Source organism: Vipera berus (assembly GCF_964194415.1).
Source record: "Vipera berus genome assembly, chromosome: 2".
In the NCBI taxonomy this organism is placed as follows: domain Eukaryota; kingdom Metazoa; phylum Chordata; class Lepidosauria; order Squamata; family Viperidae; genus Vipera; species Vipera berus.
Genome location: NC_138203.1, coordinates 221,326,337 through 221,348,944, shown reverse-complemented (window position 1 = coordinate 221,348,944; position 22,608 = coordinate 221,326,337). Strand labels below are relative to the sequence as shown.

Sequence of the window (22,608 nt, the reverse complement as noted above, 5' to 3'; positions counted from 1 at the left end):
ACTTGCAAATTATGTTCTACTTGAGTGTGTTTGGGTAAAGAAATAAAGTGAATCAACAAAGATATTGTGGAATGCCAGTTTGGCACGATGGTTAAGGCATCAGGCTAGAAACTGGGAGAGTGTGAGTTCTAGTTCCGCGTCAGGCACAAAGCCAGCTTGGGTGACTTGGGTTAATCTTTTTCTCTCATGCCTAGGAAAGAGGCAATGGCAAAGCCACTTCTGGAAAACCTTGCCAAGAAAACTGCAGGGACTTGTCCAGGCATTCTCCAAGAATCAGACTTGATGGAACAGAAGAAGAAAAAAGCTGATCAACAATGGAACAGATTGCCTCGGAAGTTAATGGACTTTGCTAGAGGTATTTCAGCAGAGTTGAATTGTCATCTGCCAGGGATGCTGTCATACTGGAATCCTGCACTGACCTGGGAGTTGGAACAGAAGATCTCCAAAATCCTTTTCGACTCTTACATTCTGGGATACAGGAATCTAATCCGCAGCCTTCCTAGCCTAACCCAAAATTGCCTGCCTGCTCATAATGTTTAAGGAATGATGAAATTATGAAACACATCATCATTTATATAATCTTAACCAGTGTCCCTGTTTTTAAAATTCATTCCTTTTTTATCCCCTGAAATCCCTGAGTTTTTTGTCTGTTATTTTTCTTTACATGCCTCCAATATCTCTTCATGCCAATTTTTGTGTTGTTGATGATTATACTCTGCTGCCTCAATCATCAAATGCTTCTTTTTCCAACACTTTGCCTTGCTTTTTGCTTTTTCCTTTATCTCTTTTTCCACCTCCTTCCATTTTGAAATGAGTTGTTATGTTGCTGGTCTAGAGGGCAGTTGACTGTTTGAACCAAACGTTCATCCTCCTCTTTTTAAAAAGGCAACCAGAGCTGCATTTCATCTTTAGCACGGGGACCTTTTGAAGAAATAAACGGCTTTATCTTTTCTGTAGATCCCTTGGGATGAAGAAGCAGGAAGAGGTTATTCTTTCGCTCAGTTCACCTGACCAAAGTCTCTCATTAATATTTTCAGACCAGAATCAAAAATGTCTTGCTTGTGCCTTAGTTGCTTTGGGGGAAGGTAAAGGGAAGCTATTTGGAGAAGTTGTCTCCATGGCAACTCATATTCCCCTCAGCAAATGTGCACAGGTCACCTGTTCCTGTGGACGTTTCTCCCTTATTTTCTTTCCCTGCCTCTCCAACAGGTGCCAGGGAAGCAGATGCCGTTCGCGACACCAGCCAGATGATGTGAGAACGTCTCTGATTCAGGAACGATACCTCAAACAGGCTGACCTCCTGCAGTCTTGAAAGTCTGCAAACGTGTCTGCTTTTGGCATGTGAACAGAAATAAAATGCAGAATTCCAAGTAATTCACATTGTGGGAGGGAGACACAAGAACCTGACAGTTCAGGGCTTAAGAGCAAACCTGGTGAAACAGGAAGGCCAGATGGTGTCGAGCCTGGATGCTTGCATGTCTTACTGCCACATTTTTAAAAGTTGCGAAAGTATATAGGAGATAGAAAGAGATTTTGAAGCCAGAAGCGATTGACATAACTGGCTTTGCATTGGCATAACTGACTTTGCAACAAAAAAAAGGACATTACAGCACTGCTAGTCACTTCAGCCTGAGTCTTTTTCCTCTCCCCCCCTCAACAGCAATCTAGACAAAAAAATGGATATGCAGTCACGGGTCAACATTAACTTTCCTTCTCTTAAAAAAAACCTCCCACACTGATAGAATTATCAAATAGCGCCATGCATCATAGTTTCCCCAAAAATATATAATTTCTAGTGCCCAATGGTGTTTCAGTATATAAATGAAGAAAAGTGACATTGTCAAGCCACTGTAATTCTTAACTTTATTCCATCTTAAGTCTTAGATACATGTCAAATTTTAAAAAGAAGCCTAATGGTCTTAATGTTTATATAAAATACGGTCTTAGCAAGACTATCTACCCAAGAAACAAGCAACAATGAGACACAGAAAATTGCTCTTGTACTTCACTTAAAGTACATTTCCAAATAAAAATATCAAGTGTGTTTATAACTGTTTCATTTCTTCTAATTTATTTTACCCAGCCATTTATTGGAATATGGAATGGGGATGCTATAACAATATCCACAAAGGTAATTTCAAGTAGCATGTAGCGCTTTCCGCAAATCTGTATGGTCAAAGGTCACATCAGAGGAAGGGGAATCATTTATCACAATGAATGTGGAATTCACTAATCCATTCTACAGATTTCTTCTGAGACACTCTGTTCCCACGCTGGTTGGTTGCTGGTGTTGTTTTTTATTATGCTTGTACACCACCCAACTTACAATGACTTCCAACAATGATGTTTCTGTTCCCTTAATTGAAGAGATCAAGATTTATTTGGAAATATATTGGCCACATGTAGAACGAGAAGTATAACACATTCCTTCAACCAAGAGCTAATAGTACAGTATGAGAGCCACATTACTTTACTTCCTAGTTTATAGGAGATCTTCAGTTTGTGCCGGATATGCTTTCTAGGTTGAAATGAGTTTGGGCAGATCTTAAATAACATAATCTCTTGTATTTTATCAAAAGCTAAATTTACCTTATAGCTCAAACATGGGCCCCAAACCCTGACAATTTTCTGTCAAAATCTTAGCTGGATCTGACTAATAAATCTGAATTAGTGTAATGACCGGTGTAATGACCTAGATAGAAAATGTGTATCACTTCTGGGGAGGGGAGAGGAAAAGAGATTCCCCGAATCAAGTTCTCAGATCTTTTTCAAGAATAATAGTGGGCAGATCAAACGATTTTAAAAAAACAATTTAGATAATACAGTATCACTGAGTGATTTGCCATTGTGCCTATGATACTATGCAACTAATTCCAACCTGCTTCTAATTCTATGTTCTTCCAGTATGGTGACTGAAATTTACAATACTATTCCACCTGCTTTCTGCTTCCCAAGAAAGACACACACACACATACACACAAGCAAATAGAAGTTTCTGTCTTCGATTTCTGTTTCATTTGCTGAGAGTTTCAATTTATGGCATTATTCATTCAGTCTGAGAAACGTAAGCACCTAGGATTCTGAATCCATTCCATTAAAAAGTCTCATTAAAAAGCTACCAGGTGTTTTCAGCGTAATCTACAGTTCTCTTTTTAGTTTTAATGTTTTCAGTGGTTGTGTGACAGATGCTCTCTCCAGGACCTTTCCTGAAGCATCAGAATGTCAACTCTACACCACAAAGCAAGCCTACATTTAACAACAGTGATGAAACTCTTCTCCTTTCCCTCCTTTCCCATACCAGCTCAAGGTATCAGAAAGCTTGTATAATGGCCACAGTTAGGGACAAAGGAAACAGATAAGCAAATGCTGTAAATACTCCCATAGTTGCTTGAACCAAGAATCTCTTATCAGCACAACAGGACAGCAAATGCAGGAGAAAACCAAGAATTAGCAAAAGGAATCTGACAAGTTTCCACAACTTTCTGCATAACTCTGCTGCCATTTAAACCTGTGCTCCATACTACTGAACTTAAAAAACAAGAAAAAAGTGAAGGAAATGATTGGTCCATTAGTGGGTGAAAGTGGCAAGAAGGTGACAAGCAACAGGGAGAAAGCAGAACTATTTAACTTGTTTTATGCATCTGTCTTTACACAAAGGGAAAAAACAGACCAAGGTATCAAAAATAGTGCCATAAAAAACAGAATAGAAACACAAGTTAAGATAGGCAAGAAAAGGGTAAGTGAGCACCTCTCCAGCCTAGACGAGTTCAAATCACCAGGACCAGACAGATTATACCCCAAGGTTCTCAAGGAACTGGCAGACGTGATCTCAGAACCACTGAACTATATTTTTCAAAGATCCTGGAGCACTGGGGAACTACCAGAGGACTGGAAAAGAGCTGATGTAGTTCCCATCTTCAAAAAAGGAAAGAAATGGATCCAGGAAATTACAGACCGATCAGCCTGACCTCAATACCTGGGAAGATTCTGGAAAAGATAATCAAACAACGAATCAGCGAGCACCTAGAGGCAAACAAACTCATCACTAAAAGCCAACATGGGTTTGTGAAAAACAGATCATGCCAGACAAATCTTATTGCATTCTTTGACCAAATGACAAAATTAGTGGATCAGAGTAATGCTGTGGATATAATTTACTTGGACTTCAGTAAGGCATTTGATAAAGTAGATCACAAACTACTACTTGATAAGATAGAAACATGTGGGTTAGACAGCATCACCACCAAATGGATTCGTAGCCGCCTAACCGGCCGTACTCAGCATGTGGTTCTCAATGGAACCGTATCTACATGGAGGGAAGTGTGTAGTGGGGTGCCCAAGGACTCTGTTCTGGGCCCAGTGCTCTTCAACATCTTGGTCAACGATTTGGACGAGGGGATAGATGGGGAACTCATCAAATTTGCAGACGACACCAAGCTGGCAGGAATAGCCAACACTCCAGAAGACAGGCTTAAGATACAGGAGGATCTGGACAGACTTGAACACTGGGCACTATCTAACAAAATGAAATTCAATGGTGAAAAAAGTAAGGTTCTACATTTAGGCAAGAAAAACCAAATGTACAGGTATAGTATAGGGGGTACTTTGTTCAACAGTAGTAACTGTGACAGGGATCTCTGAGTCCTAGTGGACAATCACTTCAATATGAGCCAGCTGTGTGCTGCAGCTGCCAAAAAAGCCAACACAGTGCTAGGGTGCATTAACAGAGGAATAGAATCAAGATCACGTGAAGTATTAATACCACTTTACAATGCCTTGGTAAGGCCACACTTGGAATACTGCAAACAGTTTTGGTCACCACCATGTAAAAAAGATGTTGAGACTCTGAAAAGAGTACAGAGAAGAGCAACAAAGATGATTAGAGGTCTGGAGGCTAAAACATATAAGGAACGGCTGCTGGAATTGGGTATGTCTTGTCTAATGAAGAGAAGGTCAAGTGGGGGACATGATAGCAGTGTTCCAATATCTCAGGGGCTGCCACAAAGAAGAGGGAGGCAAGCTATTCTCCAAAGTGCCCGAAGGCAGGACAAGAAGCAACGGATGAAACTAATCAAGGAGAGAAGCAACCTAGAACTAAGGAGAAACTTCCTGACAGTTAGAACAACTAACCAGTGGAACAACCTGCCTCCAGAAGCTGTGAATGCTCCAACACTGGAAGTTTTTAAGAAGAGACTGGACAGCCATTTGTCTGAAATGGTATAGGGTTTCCTGCCTGAGCAGGGGGTTGGACTAGATGACCTCCAAGGTCCCTTCCAACTTTACTATTATGATTTATGATTTAACAACAAAACTATTCAATGAACAGAATCCACAACTAAAGACAAATTACTGCTTTTAAAAGGACTTTGGAAATTCCAATGCAGATCATGGAATGATATGCTAAGCTTGGCATGAATCTTCAAAATAGCACAAAGTCAGACACAGCCAGAGCTTTTCACAAGGCTGGGATAGTTGCCCAGGCACTTCATAAATAATTGTGTCATGCAAAAGATGAATGGTATTTGCAAAGAAGTGCTTCTTTTCCATAAACAAGGTGAGTGTTTCTGGGTTGTTTTTGCTTTAGATTCAGCTACAGTTTCCAAAACAAATAATTTAGACTACAAATTCACTTTATCTACTTCTTGCACATATGTAAGAAGTTATAAAATTAGCTACTATAAAATTAGCTACATCTTTATTGCAAAAGCAGAGAGAAAACAGTTCATTGTTTGTTGCTTCCATTGGGGCCTATTAATGATCTAGAGCAGGGGTGTCAAACTCAATTTCATTGAGGGCGGCATCAGCATTGCGGTTGCCCTCAAGGGGCTGGGTGGGTGTGGCCAGGGTGGGCGTGGCCTACTGGGTGGGCGTGGCTAGAGTGCGTATGACCTACTGGGTGGGCATGGCCAGCTCTACATCGTTCGCATCAAGGGTGCCTATGGAGGCCTGGGCAGGAGTGGGACAGATCTGAGGGTCTCTGGCAGAAGGAGGGTCTCTGGGCCAGGGCCAAGGCAGTGGGGGCTGTTCCCTCACTGTTTCTAGGATGGATTCGCGGGCCACATGAAACCACTTCGCAGGCCGGATCCGGCCCCCGGGCCTTGTGTTTGACATGTCTGATCTAGAGAGAAGAAGAAGAGAAGGGGACGACAGAGAATGAGGTGGCTGGATGGAGTCACAGAAGCAGTAGGCGTGAGCTTAAATGGACTCCAGAAGATGGTAGAGGACAGGAAGGCTGAGGAATGTTGTCCATGGGGTCGTGATGGGTCACGGACACGACTTCGCAGCTAACAACAAAATGATCTACTCTCTGAAAGAGCAGAGATGCCATTGAAGTGGAAATCAGTGGCCAAAGAGACGATAAGTATCATCAAATTCAACTTTTACAGCAATAGCTATCAATGTTAACAGTAAGATAAGTGGAAATAAAAATAAATAAATTAAAGCAAAAAATCAATTTGCAAATAAATCAGGGAAATGACTTGTATATAAATTATAAAAAGAATAAGAAAATGATACTGAAAACGACTATATTAACAAGTGATGTGGCTGTAAAAATCGTTTCATCACTATTATTCTAATTTGTACAAAGGACATGATATCTTTTTAGAGAAAATAGTTGAATATTTAGAAAAACAAAATCTACAGGACATCAAAAAATTTCTACAAGAGAAACAAAAGCAAATTATGAATGGATCTATAACAGGGGTGTCAAACTGGCGGCCCGCAGGCCAGATGCGACATGCGCAGGCCATGCACACCCTGGTTCCGCAAAGGCAAAAAAAGTTATGATACGTCACAATATGTCACATGACGCAATCGAGTTTGATACCCATGATCTATAACATTTAGGAATTTCCTGAAGCTATAAAAAAGATTAAATCAGGAAAAGTACATGAAGTCCTCGACTTACGACCACAATTGAGCCCAAATTTTTTGTTGTTGAGACATTTTTAAGTGAATTTTGTCCCATTTTACAACCTTTCTTGCCACAGTTGTTAAATGAATCATTGCAATTGATAAGTTGGTAACCTGATTTTTAAGTCAATCTGGCTTCCCCATTGACTTTGCTTGCCAGAAGGTCATAAAAGGTGATCACCTGACCTTGGGACACAGCAACAGTCATAAATATGAACCAGTTGCCAAGCATCTCAATTTTGATCACATGGTCACTTCTAGAACAGTGTGTTGTGATTCAGCGTCAGCCTGTGGTTCCGGCAGCTGAGTCGGATGATTCTGAAGATGAGGAGGAGGAGGGGTTTGGAGAGCCTTTGGTGTCAGAGGAAGGTTCTGATGCACTGCAGAACTCTCAGCCTGGCCCCTCCCGTCTTGTTCCTCCTCAGACTTAGCTGTGTGAGCATGAGGGATTGGAAGAAGACGATCCACAGCTGGCTCTGTTCAGGGACGCTAGGAGCAGGAGGCAATCTAGCAGAACAGAACAGAAGAAAGCAATGAGGCAACTTGGGAGAAGGCGATGAGAAGCCACGCCTTGGGACTGCTGATAAAAGGGGAATGTGTGGGAGGTGCTGGTTGCTGAAGGCAACCGTTTGAAGATCTTCTGCTAGAGTCCTGGTCTGTTATTCTTGTTTAACTCTTGTTTAACCTTTTGGTTTAAGTCTTGTTTGAACTTTTCGTTTAACTTTTGTTTGAACTCTTTGTAAATAAATTTGGTTGGGTTTTTTCCAGCCTGTTGATTATAAAAAGGGGTTGTCCCTGACATTCAAACAGGGCCGGTCATAGGCTGTAACAGAACACAATGCATGTTACCCCTCTGATCCATAAGGTGCCTTGGTTGCCAGTTTGCTTCCGGGTTCAGGTCCTAAATTTAAGTTTTAAAGTCCTTTAGCACATGGGATTGCCTCTCCCCGATTACATCAGCCTGCCCGACTCGATCTGGCAGAGAAGGCATGCTGCCAATACAATCTGCTGGGTCCCAGAACACATAACACATGCCTTCTCTGCCATGGCGCTTGCCTTACGGAAGGAACATCCTTCCCCTGACATTGTTGTTGTTAGTTGCGAAGTCGTGTCCGACCCATTGCGACCCTATGGACAAAGTTCCTCCAGGCCTTCCTGTCCTCTACCATCTTCTGGAGTCCATTTAAGCTCACGCCTACTGCTTCAGTGACTCCATCCAGCCACCTCATTCTCTGTCGTCCCCTTCTTCTAGTGCCCTCAATCTTTCCCAGCATTAGGCTCTTCTCCAGTGAGTCCTTCCTTCTCATTAGATGGCCAAAGTATTTGAGTTTTAGCTTCAGGATCTGGCCTTCTAAAGAGCAGTCAGGGTTGATCTCCTCTAGGACTGACCGGTTTGATCGCCTTGCAGTCCAAGGGACTCGCAGGAGTCTTCTCCAGCACCATAGTTCAAAGGCTTCAATTCTTTGGCGCTCAGCCTTTCTTATGGTCCAGCTTTCACTGCCATACATTGCAACTGGGAAGACCATAGCCTTGACTATACGCACTTTTGTTGACCGGGTGATGTCTCTGCTTTTTAGTGTGCTGTCTAGATTTGCCATGGCTTTCCTCCCCAGGAGCAAGCGTCTTTTAATTTCTTGGCTACAGTCCCCATCTGCAGTGATCTTGGAGCCCAGGAAAATAAAATCTGTCACTACCTCCATTTCTTCCCCATCTATTTGCCAGGAATTGAGAGGGCCAGATGCCATGATCTTGGTTTTCTTAATGTTTAGTTTCAACCCAAGTTTTGCACTCTCCTTCTTCACTCGCAACAAGAGGCTCTTTAGTTCCTCTTCACTTTCTGCCATTAGAGTGGTATCATCTGCATATCTTAGGTTGTTGATGTTTCTTCCGGCAATCTTAATTCCAACTTTTGATTCATCTAGCCCTGCCTTTCTCATGATGTGCTCTGCATATAAGTTAAATAGGCAAGGCGACAGTATACAGCCTTGCCGGACTCCTTTCCCAATTTTGAACCAATCAGTGGTTCCGTGTCCAGTTCTCACTGTTGCTTCTTGGCCTGCATATAGGTTTCTCAAGAGACAAATAAGATGGTCTGGTATGCCCATCTCTTTAAGGACTTGCCAGAGTTTGTTATGATCCACACAATCAAAGGCTTTAGCATAGTCAATGAAGCAGAAGTAGATGTTTTTCTGGAACTCTCTAGCTTTCTCCATGATCCAGCGTATGTTAGCAATTTGATCTCTAGTTCCTCTGCCTCTTCGAAATCCTGCCTGTACTTCTGGTAGTTCTCGATCCACATACTGCTGGAATCTAGCTTGTAGAATTTTAAGCATAACTTTACTAGCATGAGAAATGAGTGCAATGGTGCGATAGTTTGAACATTCTTTGGCACTGCCTTTCTTTGGAATTGGAATGTAAACTGATCTTTTCCAATCCTGTGGCCACTGTTGAGTTTTCCAAATTTGCTGGCAAACTGAGTGTAGCACTTTTACTGCATCGTCTTTTAAGATTTTGAATAGCTCAGCTGGAATACTGTCACCTCCACTAGCTTTGTTGTTGCTCAGCTTTTCTAAGGCCCACTTCACTTCACATTCTAGGATGTCTGGCTCGAGGTCAGTGACCACCTCATTGTGATTATCAGGGACATTAAGCTCATTCTTGTATAGTTCTGTGTAATTTTGCCACCTCTTCTTAATCTCTTCTGCCTCTGTTAGGTCCCTGCCATTTTGGTCCTTTATCATGCCCATTTTTGCATGAAATGTTCCCTTCATCTCTCCAATTTTCTTGAAAAGATCTCTGGTCCTCCCTATTCTATTGTTTTTTTCTATTTCTTTGCATTGTTCATTTAAGAAGGCATTCTTATCTCTTCTAGCTATTCTTTGGAATTCTGCATTTAATTGGGCATATCTTTCTTTTTCTCCCTTGCCTTTCTCTTCCCTCCTTTCCTCAGCTATTTGCAAAACTTCCTCAGATAGCCATTTTGCTTTCTTGCATTTCTTTTTCTTTGGGATGGTTTTGGTTGCTACCTGTTGTACAATGTTGCGAACCTCTGTCCATAGTTCTTTAGGCACTCTGTCTATCAGATCTAATTCCTTAAATCTATTTGTCACCTCTACTGTATATTGAACAGGGATATGATTTAATTCATACCTGACTGGCCTAGCACTTTTCCCTACTTTCTTCACTTTAAGCCTAAACTTTGCAATGAGAAGCTCATGGTCTGAGCCACAGTCAGCTCCTGGTCTTGTTTTTACTGACTGTATAGAGCTTCTCCATCTTTGGCTGCAGAGCATATAGTCAATCTGATTTCTGTGTTGACCGTCTGGTGATGTCCATGTGTAAAGCCGTCTCTTGGGTTGTTGGAAAAGAGTGTTTGCTATGACCATCGTATTCTCTTGACAAAATTCTATCAGCCTGTTCCCTGCTTCATTTTGTACTCCAAGGCCAAACTTGCCTGTTATTCCACTTATCTTTTGGCTTCCTACTTTAGCATTCCAATCTCCCATGATGATAAGGACATCATTTTTGGGTGTTAGTTCTATAAGGTGCTGTAGGGCTTCATAGAACCGGTCAATTTCATCCTCTTCAGCACTGGTGGTTGGGGCATAGACTTGGACTACTGTGATATTGAATGGTTTGCCTTGGATTCGAACTGAGATCATTCTGTCATTTTGAGGGTTGTATCCCAGTATTGCTTTTCCTACTTTTTTATTGACTATGAAGGCTACTCCATTTCTTCTGAGGGATTCTTGCCCGCAGTAGTATACCTGATGGTCATCTGAATTAAATTCACCCATTCCTGTCCATTTTAGTTCGCTGATACCTAAGATGTCGATGTTTAGTCTTGTCATCTCTTGTTTGACCACATCCAGCTTTCCTTGATTCATGGATCTTACATTCCAGGTTCCTATGGAGAAAGAATCTTTACAGCATCGGACTTTCCTTTCACCACCAGACATATCCACAGCTGAGCGTCCTTTCGGCTTTGGCCCAGTCGCTTCATTCTTTCTGGCGTTACTAGTACTAGCCCTCTGCTCTTCCCCAGTAGCATATTGGACGCCTTCCGACCTGAGGGGCTCATCTTCCAGCATCATATCGTTTTGCCTTTTGGTACTGTCCATAGGGTTTTCATGGCAAAGATACTGGAGTGGTTTGCCATTTCCTTCTCCAGTGGATCACGTTTTGTCAGAACTCTCTGCTATGACCTTTCCGTCTTGGGTGGCCCTGCACGGCATAGCTCATAGCTTCATTGAATTACGCAAGCCCCTTCGCCACGACAAGGCAGTAATCCATGAAGGGGTCCCCTGACATTAGATTAGATCCATTCCTTCTGATATTCCAGAAGTCCCTCAAAATCTGGTTTATGTAATTAGGCCTGGTGCTCTCAGGGAACCAGAGATATACTCAGATGGTGGTGCTGCTAGGCGCTTGTTCTTATCCTCCCTTTGCTTAAGGCTGATATATTTCTTTTTCTGTTTTTTTTATTTTTTTAATCTCCATTTTATATTATCTTACATTTTGGTATGTCTTGTTATTCAATTGCTATACAATGCCCACAGTCATATTTGGTGAGATGGACAGCTATGCAAATTTGATAATAAAATGAAATAAAAATAGCTTTAGGTTAAAAAGAATGTCTACATTCACGGTCTGGCCGTGTTGTTCCCAAGTTTCTTTTCTTCATGATCTGCATTCCAAGCAGCAGAAGAGAGCAGAGAAAATCCCAGAGGATGAGGATGGCTTATTCAACAGTTTAAATTAATTGTGCCGCCTTTGCCTTTAAACAATGTTTTGCTTTCAAACAGACCATCCCTTTTCCAAAATGTATCCATTCAAGTATGAGTCCCTATCTGAGACAGAGAGTAAACAACCTAACTGGTCCTTTTCCAAAAGCCATCCTATTGTTTAGAGATCTCACATCTCAGCTGTGGTGAAACACAGCATTCTCGCACTGTAGTACTTTTTAAAAAATGGCAAACATTTCAGTGAGAGTTGAGATTTAGTGATGTGCTTTCCACAGTTGAAATTTTCAGTGGGGAATTACTTTGACAGGAAATAAGAATCAGTCATGCTGTACACGTGATATGAATGGAGATGTTCCGCATGTCTGTGAGATAAAAAAAAGAGATATTCCCTTCAAACAGAACAGGGCCGGTTCCCGCTGAACCTCTCCTCACTCACAAAGCGTCATTATTCTCTCCCTTAATTCAAACTTATCAGCAGATATACAGGAAAATCTCTAGAAAAGAGATGTTATGAGTCCTAGAAATGTTCAGTTTCAAACAACTTTAGCAAGATTTCACCCCTGACCTTTCTCGAGTAGCTGGAGAAATTATAACAAAGTGTCTTTCACCTTGGGATTACAAAGAAAAATAAAAGCAAAAACTCTTAGCAACACAGCAAACATGTCCAGACTACTACAGAACTCTACACAAAATCATCAATACTATTCACCATCTTGGATAGAGCCACAAGTTAAATATCAGTCCAAAGTGCCCTACTGGAAAGACAATTTAACTATTATGAATTCACATGTGCTCTGCTAAGTAGAGCTGTGGACTTGTCCAAGTAACCTGAAAAGAGAAATGCAAATAGGGAATACAATGATGAGTACCTAAAAAAAGGGAATGTACCTTTGCCAGAGATCCACCTGTCCCAACCCCTTTGTGTTCAGATAATTCTACTGAAGAACATTCTTGCCCAGAAGATTCTTATTGTGGCATAGAATGTCTGTAAAAACATTCAATTAAGAACCTGTTCAATTGGACAATTCTCACATTTTCTGAATATTTATTTAGTGGTCCACAACAGCAGAAATCACAACTAATGCCTTGCCACTTATTGAATAACAGAAGATCTGAATTTATATAATCAGCTAGAAATATATCGTATAATTTATATCCTCTGCAGAAAATAAAAAAATGGAATTTTAACTTCCAGGCTCCAAATTAACGATCTCCTTCACAGTTTCACTCACCTTGATGTATACGTCAAGACTTGAATGGACACGGTTCACTGCCAGATGGATGGATAGGGGAGTTGTGTAAGGGAAGGTTGCCAGGACTACGTGACTGGGAGCTGGGAAGTGGATAATCTTGAAGCCATACTTCAGAAACATGCGGATCGCTTCCTCAGATGGCTTGTCTTCTCCTTCACTCAGGACACTACCTACAGCATAGCGACATTTCTCTGGATCCACCTATGAAAATCAGCAACAACTGGCATTAGAAGGCAAAAAAAGCTGTAATGCTACTTTTAAAATAATAGAATAATACCAGCGCTATCGTTCTATCCTGTTACAGGTTTTTCCCCAGACTGCGTTCTGGAGAATTTTGGGTTCCTCAGAAATTTTATTACATACCAGTATTTTCCCAACTGTAGCTCCTTTTCCAAAACCTGTAACAGCCACAGGGTAGTTTTCATCAAGATCAATGTAAGGAGAAAGAAAATTTTTAAAACTAACACTCCAAGAATAGTACCAGTCCTTTTTCCTTTTGTAACATATGTCCAAGGCTTCTAGCAAAAAAAAAAAATCAATCGTAAAAGTCACCCAGAAGATTGGCAAGTTAAAAATATCAGTGTTAAGGAAAGACAGTGTTAAAGGCAGGGGTCGCCAACCCCCAGGCTGTGGCCCACTATAAGGCCTTGAGCTGGGAATCGGGCTGTGGAAGTGGTGGGTGAGCACATTCATTCATGTGTGCATCTCTACTTCTGCGAGCAGTGAGCAAGCATGTGCATGCACGTTCCATTTGCGCGAGTGGTGCGTGCGTGCTTACCACTGATGCAAATGGAGCTGGGTGCACATGGGTGCACGGGTGCACTTGCCCGCCACAGAACCATCCCCCCACACTTTTCCACAAAGCAAGTTACAAGTATGTATGATATGGTATCTCTTCAGCACCAGTTGTGGCCCTATCTGGACCGAGACGCCCTACGTACAGTCACTCATGCGCTTGTGACCTCCCGGATAGACTACTGCAATGCTCTCTACATGGGGCTGCCCTTGAGGACCACTCGGAGGCTTCAGCTGGTGCAGAATGTGGCCGCGCGAGTTGTGATGGGGGTCTCCCGATACTCCCATGTAACGCCTCTTCTCCGCGAGCTGCATTGGCTTCCAGTTGCCCTCCGGGTGAGATTCAAGGTGCTGGTGATGACCTATAAAGCCCTAAATGGCATGGGTCCAGATTACCTTAGGGAGCACCTGTTGCCAGCATCCACTTCCCATCGTCCTGTGCACTCCCACAGGGAGGGCCTCCTCAGGGTCCTGCCGGTCAGGGAGTGCCGGCGGGCGATCCCCAGGGGGAGAGCGTTCTCGGTGGGCGCGCCTGCCCTATGGAATCAGCTGCCTGTGGAACTCCGGATAGCCCCCGACCTTCGCTCGTTTCACCGGGACCTAAAAACTTGGCTATTTGACTTAGCCGGCCTGGACTGAGGGGTTTTAAGGTTTTAATTTTAAATTTTAAACTGTTTTGGGGCTATTAATTTAATTTTATTTTACTTTGTACATTGCACTGTTTTAATTTGCCCTGTAAACCGCCCTGAGTCCTTCGGGAAAAGGGCGGTATATAAATCGAAACAAATAAATAAATAAATAAATATGTTTCATATTTGCTGAAACACAGTACACAATACATACACAGTTGCATTTATAAACTTGTGTAAACTGGGTATGTACTATGGGAAATTGATTTATATGTAACAAAATAACTCCAGCTTTAATAAGCATCTGTCTTACAGCAGTCTAAAATTCTCCCTTTAATAAGTGGACAAATGAGTTACAATATAGTTTAATGGCAAGCACAAACAAGCCATTTTTCATCGTTTTCCAAGTAATCCCTGTCAATTAAGCAAAGTTATCAGTGTTATTGATGATATAAGTATGATATACTGTAGAACTGTAAAATTAGGATTAATTATTTCACGCTAAGATTATTCTTGCATAAGTGTTGCATCTGGTGAAACAGACTGCAGTCCATAGAAGCTTATGCTACCCTATTTTTTTAAGCTGTAGAAATTCACAAGATTCTCTTGGTACTTCCCTCACTGGTGCATCATTTATTTTGCTATTCTTTTTGAAAATACTTTGTTTGGAATTGAAATTTCTACTATATAGTGCCACATTATTTCTTGGCTAGAAGTATAGTCCCATTTTGCAGCCCTGATTAAACAAAGGCAGAAAATAATTTGCTTACAGTCACTAAGGAACTAGATGACAGAAGAGAGGTTAGCTCATTAATTTTGCACATCTAAAAATTTTTCTTAGACTTTAGAGTAAAAGTTCAGCTTGGCATAACTAAAATGACTTAATTATAGTTTTAATATGGCTGCATAACCCCTTTGTTTGTAATGACTGAATCAGCCCTGGAATACATGGAGCCACAAAAGACAGGAAAACACTTAGGTAGATCGCTAATTCCTCAGATACTAAATAATTACAATGTGTTCATAATAGGAGAAAAAATGTAATTACAGAATATTTTGTGTAGTGATTAAGATGCTAGAAAAGAATAGGGAGATATGGGTTTTAGTTTTCCCTCAGGCATTAAAGTTGGAATATTTTGGGTCAGCCACTGTCTTAGCCCAACCCATCTCACAGGGTTGTGAGAAAGCCTTGAGATATATTCCCCAAAAGATAGGATATCAATCAATCAAAGAAATAAATTTCAGATCATAAAGTATTTACTTATTTAGAAAATGTAATGCTAAGGAATGATTTCAATTCACATGTCATAAGTTAATCAGTAAATTTACCAGGACTTTTGTTTATTGCATTTGTTAGAAAAATCCTCGTGGGCCATTTTGCCCTGATGGAATTGCCACTTATCCCCAGATAATTTGAAAATAAGTTACTGTTTATTTAGTTGCTTATCAATTGTACCTAGAGAATTATAACAAGCCACCACTTTAAAAAAAAACAGCACTAGTTCTTTTGCCATTTATTCTTCAGTAATGATGATATATACAGGCTTTTTAAAAAGTGGACAAATCTTCTACATTTATATCCAAAGCTTGAGAACAGATTTTGCATTTGCAAATGAGCATTCTTGATATCTGTCAAATCTATCTTCCAGGTCTAAGGAGTGGAGAAACAGATGTTTTCCATAAATGTGCAATGACATTCTCTGGTAAAAAAAAACCTCCATGAACCTCTGTAACAGAAAATCCATTTGCTATTCACCAGTGCCAATTACACTTAGTAGACACACCAATTAGAGCCAATGTGAGTTAACTGTCTGCTATGACAGAAACAATAAATAAACTCCCATTGTCAACTGTCAGTTCAAAGGCCTCACTGCTCCATCTGCTAATCAAGAACAATGGCCCTGATATTTTATCATTATTATTATTCTACAGAGAGAGAAACTAACCTGGTGTGTTTGGAACCTCATCAAGCAAATTCTTTACTGGGTAGGCCAAAAGGCCCTTCCATTCAAAGGATAAGGATCTGTCCGCTCCTTCCCTACCTGGCCCAGGTGATTCCAAAAATCAGTTGAAGCAGTAGACCTTCCCTTCCCTCTCTTCCAGGCCCACGTGCCTCAGTTTTGAGGAAGTCCTCATGGTGAAGCATTGCAAGATTGACCCAAAATACAGGTTAGCAAGGCGGACATAGAGGTAGGTGAGGCAGACAACAGTTGCCAACACAACCTCGACTGCTGCTTTTGTTGGATGAATTACTGGTATTTATACAATGATCAGCAGAGACACTGCAGATTTAGAAACAAGGTCACCATATTCAGATTCTTTTCTGAAGATATTCAAGGTATTCACTTTATTAATCTATGATGCATATTTAAAAAAAATAGCAGTCAAAGTCTCTTAATCTGAAGAATGTTACAGTTAGATGTGATTCATGACACTAGTAAGCACACTTCAGTTTTTACCTCTAGGGAAATGTTCGTAAAACTTGCCATTCTCCTACTCATATTATTTTCCTCCTCAAAATTAGTTCTATAGCCACTTCTATTTCAAGGACAAAAGTTAGAAAAATGAACTGAAAATCTATATATTTTTTGTTTGGGGCTATATAAAGTTTCTAGAATTGCATTTGCAACCTAAAATAATCAAGAGTAACTTTACCATCTGGAAAGTTCTCCAAACGGCTCTAGTCCCATCCATAGCACATCACACGCTCTCCTAATAGCCAAGCCTAACCGATTTTGTTCCATAATTCAAATTTCTATATCCTATGAGAGAAGTTTCCCAAACTGTCTTAATCCCTGGTACATGAAAACCTCCACCCTAATACCCAACCTAAGCAAAAGCTTTAGCTAACAGTGCATTGGACGCTATATCCTCATCCATGCTATAGAATTGCAGCACATAGTCAGGTCCACTGAAACTCCTAGGCATATCGCCCTTTGTTGTGGGCAGATCCAAAACCTGGCATCTTGCGCTCTAATCCCCATTGAATGATACGTTTCCATTCATTATGGAAAGAGTCACAGTAGAGGTGAAAGCTTTTTATTATACGGGACCTCAGGCTTTACCCTTCCATTACAAAACAAATAAACAAAAAACATCTAGACATATTGCTATAGAATCAAGAAGTTTAAAAAGACCACCTTGCCTCTCTCAGTATGATTAGCAACTGCTAATATGGTAATATCAGATGCAGAATGATGTTTTTCAGGGACTATGATGTTCAGGTTATCACTATAGAATTAACTGAATCATTTATAAAAAATAAGCCAAAAAAGAAACAAACGATAAAGTTTCACATATTTTCCCCTGTGTGTTGATCAGGAAAATGTGGGTCATTCAGCCGATAAAATCTGGCCTGAATATACATTGATGTTAACTCCCTTTCTTATCTGAGCAGACTACAGTTTGCTTCAAAACTGATTTATAATGCTACAGATTACAATGCAGAACAAACTAATACATAGAAAATATTCTATGCTCAACCAGTTGAATAGAACGGACAAAAATTGAGCTATTTAAAGGTTAACACTTTAACAGAACTTTTAAAGAACTGTGCTGTATTACTGCTTTTAAGAACCAAGAGGTGAAATAATGTCACCCTTACAAGCCTATGAGTTTGTTCTTCTCATGAGCCATCGTAATATTCGTAAATTGTATCACCAATCTAATGACAGAGGGGGGGAAAGCTTGACAGACATGACAGATGGGGTCTTAATATATTCCCTGCACATCACCCCTACACCTCATTTTCTGCTGCCTGCAGCCCACCACACAATTTAGCAGCAGGATTATAGTGGAAAAACTTGGAGACTTGGTTCTGCAATAATTAATTAATTTAATTTAATAATTTAATTTGTATACCGCCCTTCTCCCGAAGGACTCAGGGCAGTGAACAGGGCAATACATAATAAAAACCAGGATACAAAAATTAAAAAGTAATTAAACTACAATGCCCGTAATAAATTAATACATATTAAAAGTTAAAACCGATTATAAAACCCAGCCCCAACCCATCAGACCAGGCCAGCTTGTTCAAAAAGAAAGGTTTTGAGATCGCGCCGAAAGGAGCGAAGGTCGGGGGCCGTTCGGAGCTCAACCGGCAAGCGGTTCCAAAGGTCTGGCGTGCCCACAGAGAACGCTCTCCCCCTGGGGGCCACCAATCGACATTCCTTGATTGGAGGCACCCTGAGGAGGCCCTCTCTGTGGGAGCGCACTGGACGGAGGGAAGTTGACACCGGCCGCAGGTGTTGCCGTAGGTAATCCGGACCCATGCCATGTAGGGCTTTGTAAGTCATCACTAACACCTTGAACCTCACCCGGAGAGCAACCGGCAGCCAATGCAGCTCGCGGAGCAAAGGTGTAGCATGGGAGTATCGGGAAGCTCCCAGCACAACTCGCGCGGTTGCATTCTGCACCAGTTGGAGTCTCCGAGTGGAGACACACTTGATAAGACACACTTGAAACTTTTATAGTACAAGAGTTATACAAAGATGATCCATCTGGGTTCTCTAGACATTGTTGGGGCCTAGCACTCAACATCTCTTAACTGTATTGGCTAAAGGTGCTATGAGTTGAATAACATGTAAAGGGCCATAGGTTGCCCAACTCTGATGGTTTAAAACCGCCGCATCACCAGCAGCAATGAAAGCTAGGAAGATTCCTGATTAAACAGCGGGTCACTTTGGCAACAGACTGGAGGATGGGATATTAGACTTACAGCGCAGGTAGTCCTCAACTTACAACAGTTAGTGACCGTTCAAAGTTACAACGTCACTAAAAAAATGACTTACGAGCATTTTTCACACTTAACGACCGTTGCAGCGTCCCCATGGTCACGCGATCAAAATTCGGACGCTTGGCAACTGATTCATATTATGTCGGTTGCAGTGTCCTTGGGTCACGCCATCACCTTTGCAACCTTCTCACAAGCAAAGTCAATGGGGAAATAGGATTCACGTACCAATTTAACAGCCGCAGTGATTCACTTAACAACTCTGGCAAGAAAGGTTGTTAAAATGGGGCAAATTCACTTAACAAATATTTCGCTGAACAACAGAAATTTGGGGCTGAATTGTGGTTGTGAGTCGAGGGCTACCTGTACTCACTTCCCACTTACCTTTCCCCACCAAGTTAATTTATAGAAGGGTTGGGTGATACAACGTTTTAATGTACCCTATAAGGAATATACAGAAAACAAAAATGTGATCTCTTAAAGCCAAGTCTGTAAGGATATATGAACTAAATTTGCAGAGCAACTAATTACAATAGAAAGCGGGGGGGGGGGGGGAGAAGCATACTTGGTCTTTGAATGAGGTGGCTGTTATCAAGGTTAGGCTATTTGTTTTCTTTGATTATCCCTGGAAAAATGATGCAGGAGGCCCTGGACAAACTATTCACTTAGTCACTTAGAGGAAAAAATGTTCCAAGAAAATCATCCATCTGAATTAACTGCATTGACAAATAGCTCGAAAGCACCAAGGGGATACAATCTGCATAGCAGGAGAGGGTAATTCTTTTGTGCTTACAAGAAAACAACGACACAGGACCAATCCAAACAGGTGCTTCAAACTGAACACAAAAGAGAAGGAGAAACAATGTTTCGTGCAGTTCTTTTTCAAAGCAAGGAACTGCCAGTCACTCCAGAGCAGGGGTGTCAAATGCATCATAGCAAAACGCTTACCCCATTGCTGGCAATGGCAAAGAAGTCACCATACGTCGTGACACTTCATGTGACGTTGCGAGTTTGACACCCCTGCTCTAGAGAGCATACAAAGGAGGTTACAGAAACACTTACAGGTCCTATCTATCAATTACAGTAACCAGGGCTTTTTTTCTCATAGAACGCTCAGAACGGAGTTCCGGCACCTTTTTTGGGTGGAACCTTGTAGGGTAGGCAAGGTGGGCTGTATGACATCTGTGAGTTCCGGCACCTTTTTGTTTTACAAAAAAAAGCACTTGACAGTAACACATAAAGCATGCAACTTCCTAATCAGCTGCTTCTCGAATTTCCTTCCATTATAAAACTGCCGCTCTATTTTCATTCTCTTGCTTTGTCATAAGATGAGGAGGAACGAAAGTTGGGAAACCTCTTCTACCTTGGAAGGTGCCAGATTTAATTCCTCATTCATATTAACACATCCCAAGATAATGACAGATCAGATGAATCTAATTAAGAATTAAGTTTGTTCACTATTAGATTATCAGTTCATTTTGGGTTATTTGTTTATTTGCAGGAAAGAATTGTTACACATAAAAAATATTAACAAGCAACTCAAGAATGCTATAACTCAGCTACCTTAAGCCAGCTGTGTCTATTTATACCCCCCACCAAAAAGGTCAGGATATAAACTTAATAATAAACAATAAACAGACCTCATTTCAAGACATATTACTTTCTTTTTCTTTTATTTGAAAAACAATGTAAGAAGCTGTAAGTTGGTGGACTTATGGAAGCCACTATTACTTAGCCTCAGTCTTCTCAGCTGCAATGGAGGATAATAATGCTAGACTTACAAGGATTCCAGCTAAACAATGCACTTGCTGCACTCTGAACTCTTGAATACACTGTGAACATGTTAAGCATAAAATATTGTGTTAATCTGTTATGTTAACTGACAGCCACATAGCCAAAGGAGAAAGCTGAGACAGAAGATTTGAGGGAAAGAGTGCTTCAAGGGTGCCATTAATTAAAACAAAAAACAAAAAAAGAGCTCCCTTGCTTCTTTCTTCTCCAGGCTGATTGTGTTAGTACATACTGAACGATTTAAAAATAAAATCATCTTTCCAAGCCAGATCTAGGCTGTGCTGTCTGTGTACTCAAGACTGTTTTTTCAAAGACTGTTTTTACCTGGGAAGATTCTGGAAAAGATAATCAAACAACGAATCAGCAAACACCTAGAGGCAAACAAATTCTTTAGTAAAAGCCAACATGGGTTTGTCAAAAACAGATCATGCCAGACAAATCTTATTGCATTCTTTGACCAAGTGACAAATCCTTCCCTCTCTCCATTTCCTAGCCAGGGTTTTTCAAATTGCATCCCACTGAACCTTAGAGTTCTGAAAAGACGTAAAGGCGTTCCAAGAAAAAGAAAAAGAAAAGAAAAGAGAAAAGAAATTCACTAAAAACCAATTCTGGTCACCAAGATACAAAAAAGATATAGAGTGCAGAGAAGAGCAACAAAGATGATAAGAGGTCTGGAAACTAAACAGAACAGAATAATAGAGTTGGAAGGGACCTTGGAGGTCTTCTAGTCCAGCCCCCTGCTCAGGCAGGAAACCCTACATACGTGGTGGCGAACCTTTGGCACGTGTGCCACAGGTAGCACGCAGAGCCCTCTCTGTGGGCACGCACGCCGTTGCCCCAGTCCTAGGCCTTCAGCTGGGTTTTATAAAAAACCTTTTCGCTTTAGGCCTCCATTGCCGTGTGCAAAAAAAAAGGTTTAATCAATTTCAACTTCTTGCGGGGGAAAAAAAGAGCTCGCAAAGTTGGAATTGATTGATTGAACTTTTTAGTCCCACCCAGTCTGCTGTTACCACCACAGCCATGCCCACCCAATGGACCATGCCCACCCAATTGGCCACATCCACCCAATGGGCCACACCTGCCCAATGGGGCACGCCCACCTGGCACCCGACGATACCTAAGTGGGTTTTCGGTTGTAGTTTGGGCACTCGGTCTCTAAAAGGTTCGGCATCACTGCCCTACACCATTTCAGACAAATGCTTGTCCAATCTCATGGTTAAGGGAACTAGGTACGTCTAGTGACTAGTCTAGTGAAGAGAAGGATTAGGGGTGAATACAGATGTCTTCTGATACTCACAAAGAAGAGGAGGTTGATTTATTCTCCAAAGCATTGAGGATAAGGCAAGAAACAATGGGTGCAAACTGATCAAATGCAGCCTGGCACTAAGGAAAAAATTCCTGAGAGTGAGAACAGTTAATTGATGGAACAACTTGCCTCCCAGAGTTTTGAGTGCTCCATCACTGGAGGTTTTTCAATAAAAGACTGGGCAACCATTTTATGGTATAAGGTCCCCTGCCTCGGCCAAGGGATTGAACTAGAAGACCTCCAAGATCCTTTCTAGTCCTTTTCTGCCACTGGAGCTTTGCCTGCTAATAAGGGGTTCCAGGAAAAATGTTTAAACCACTTCCACAGTGCCAAGAGTTTGGAAATGCCTGTCTTAGATTACCCCAAACCACCTTTTGCCAAGATACAGAAAACTTATAATTCAGTACACATAACCTAATGGCAGAAGAAACCTGGTGAAATT

At 41.2% G+C, this 22,608-nt stretch overlaps 1 protein-coding gene across 2 annotated transcripts in view; it reads right to left on the bottom strand.

Annotated features, from left to right (window-relative positions):
• Positions 1 to 22,608, bottom strand: part of TEX264 (testis expressed 264, ER-phagy receptor) — a 175,259-nt gene that overhangs the window by 114,240 nt on the left and 38,411 nt on the right. For both annotated transcript variants that reach the window (XM_081320787.1, XM_081320788.1), the window contains one exon: positions 12,893 to 13,114. In XM_081320787.1, coding sequence (XP_081176913.1) covers positions 12,893 to 13,114 — 222 coding nt within the window. The remainder of the gene's footprint in view (positions 1 to 12,892; positions 13,115 to 22,608) is intronic.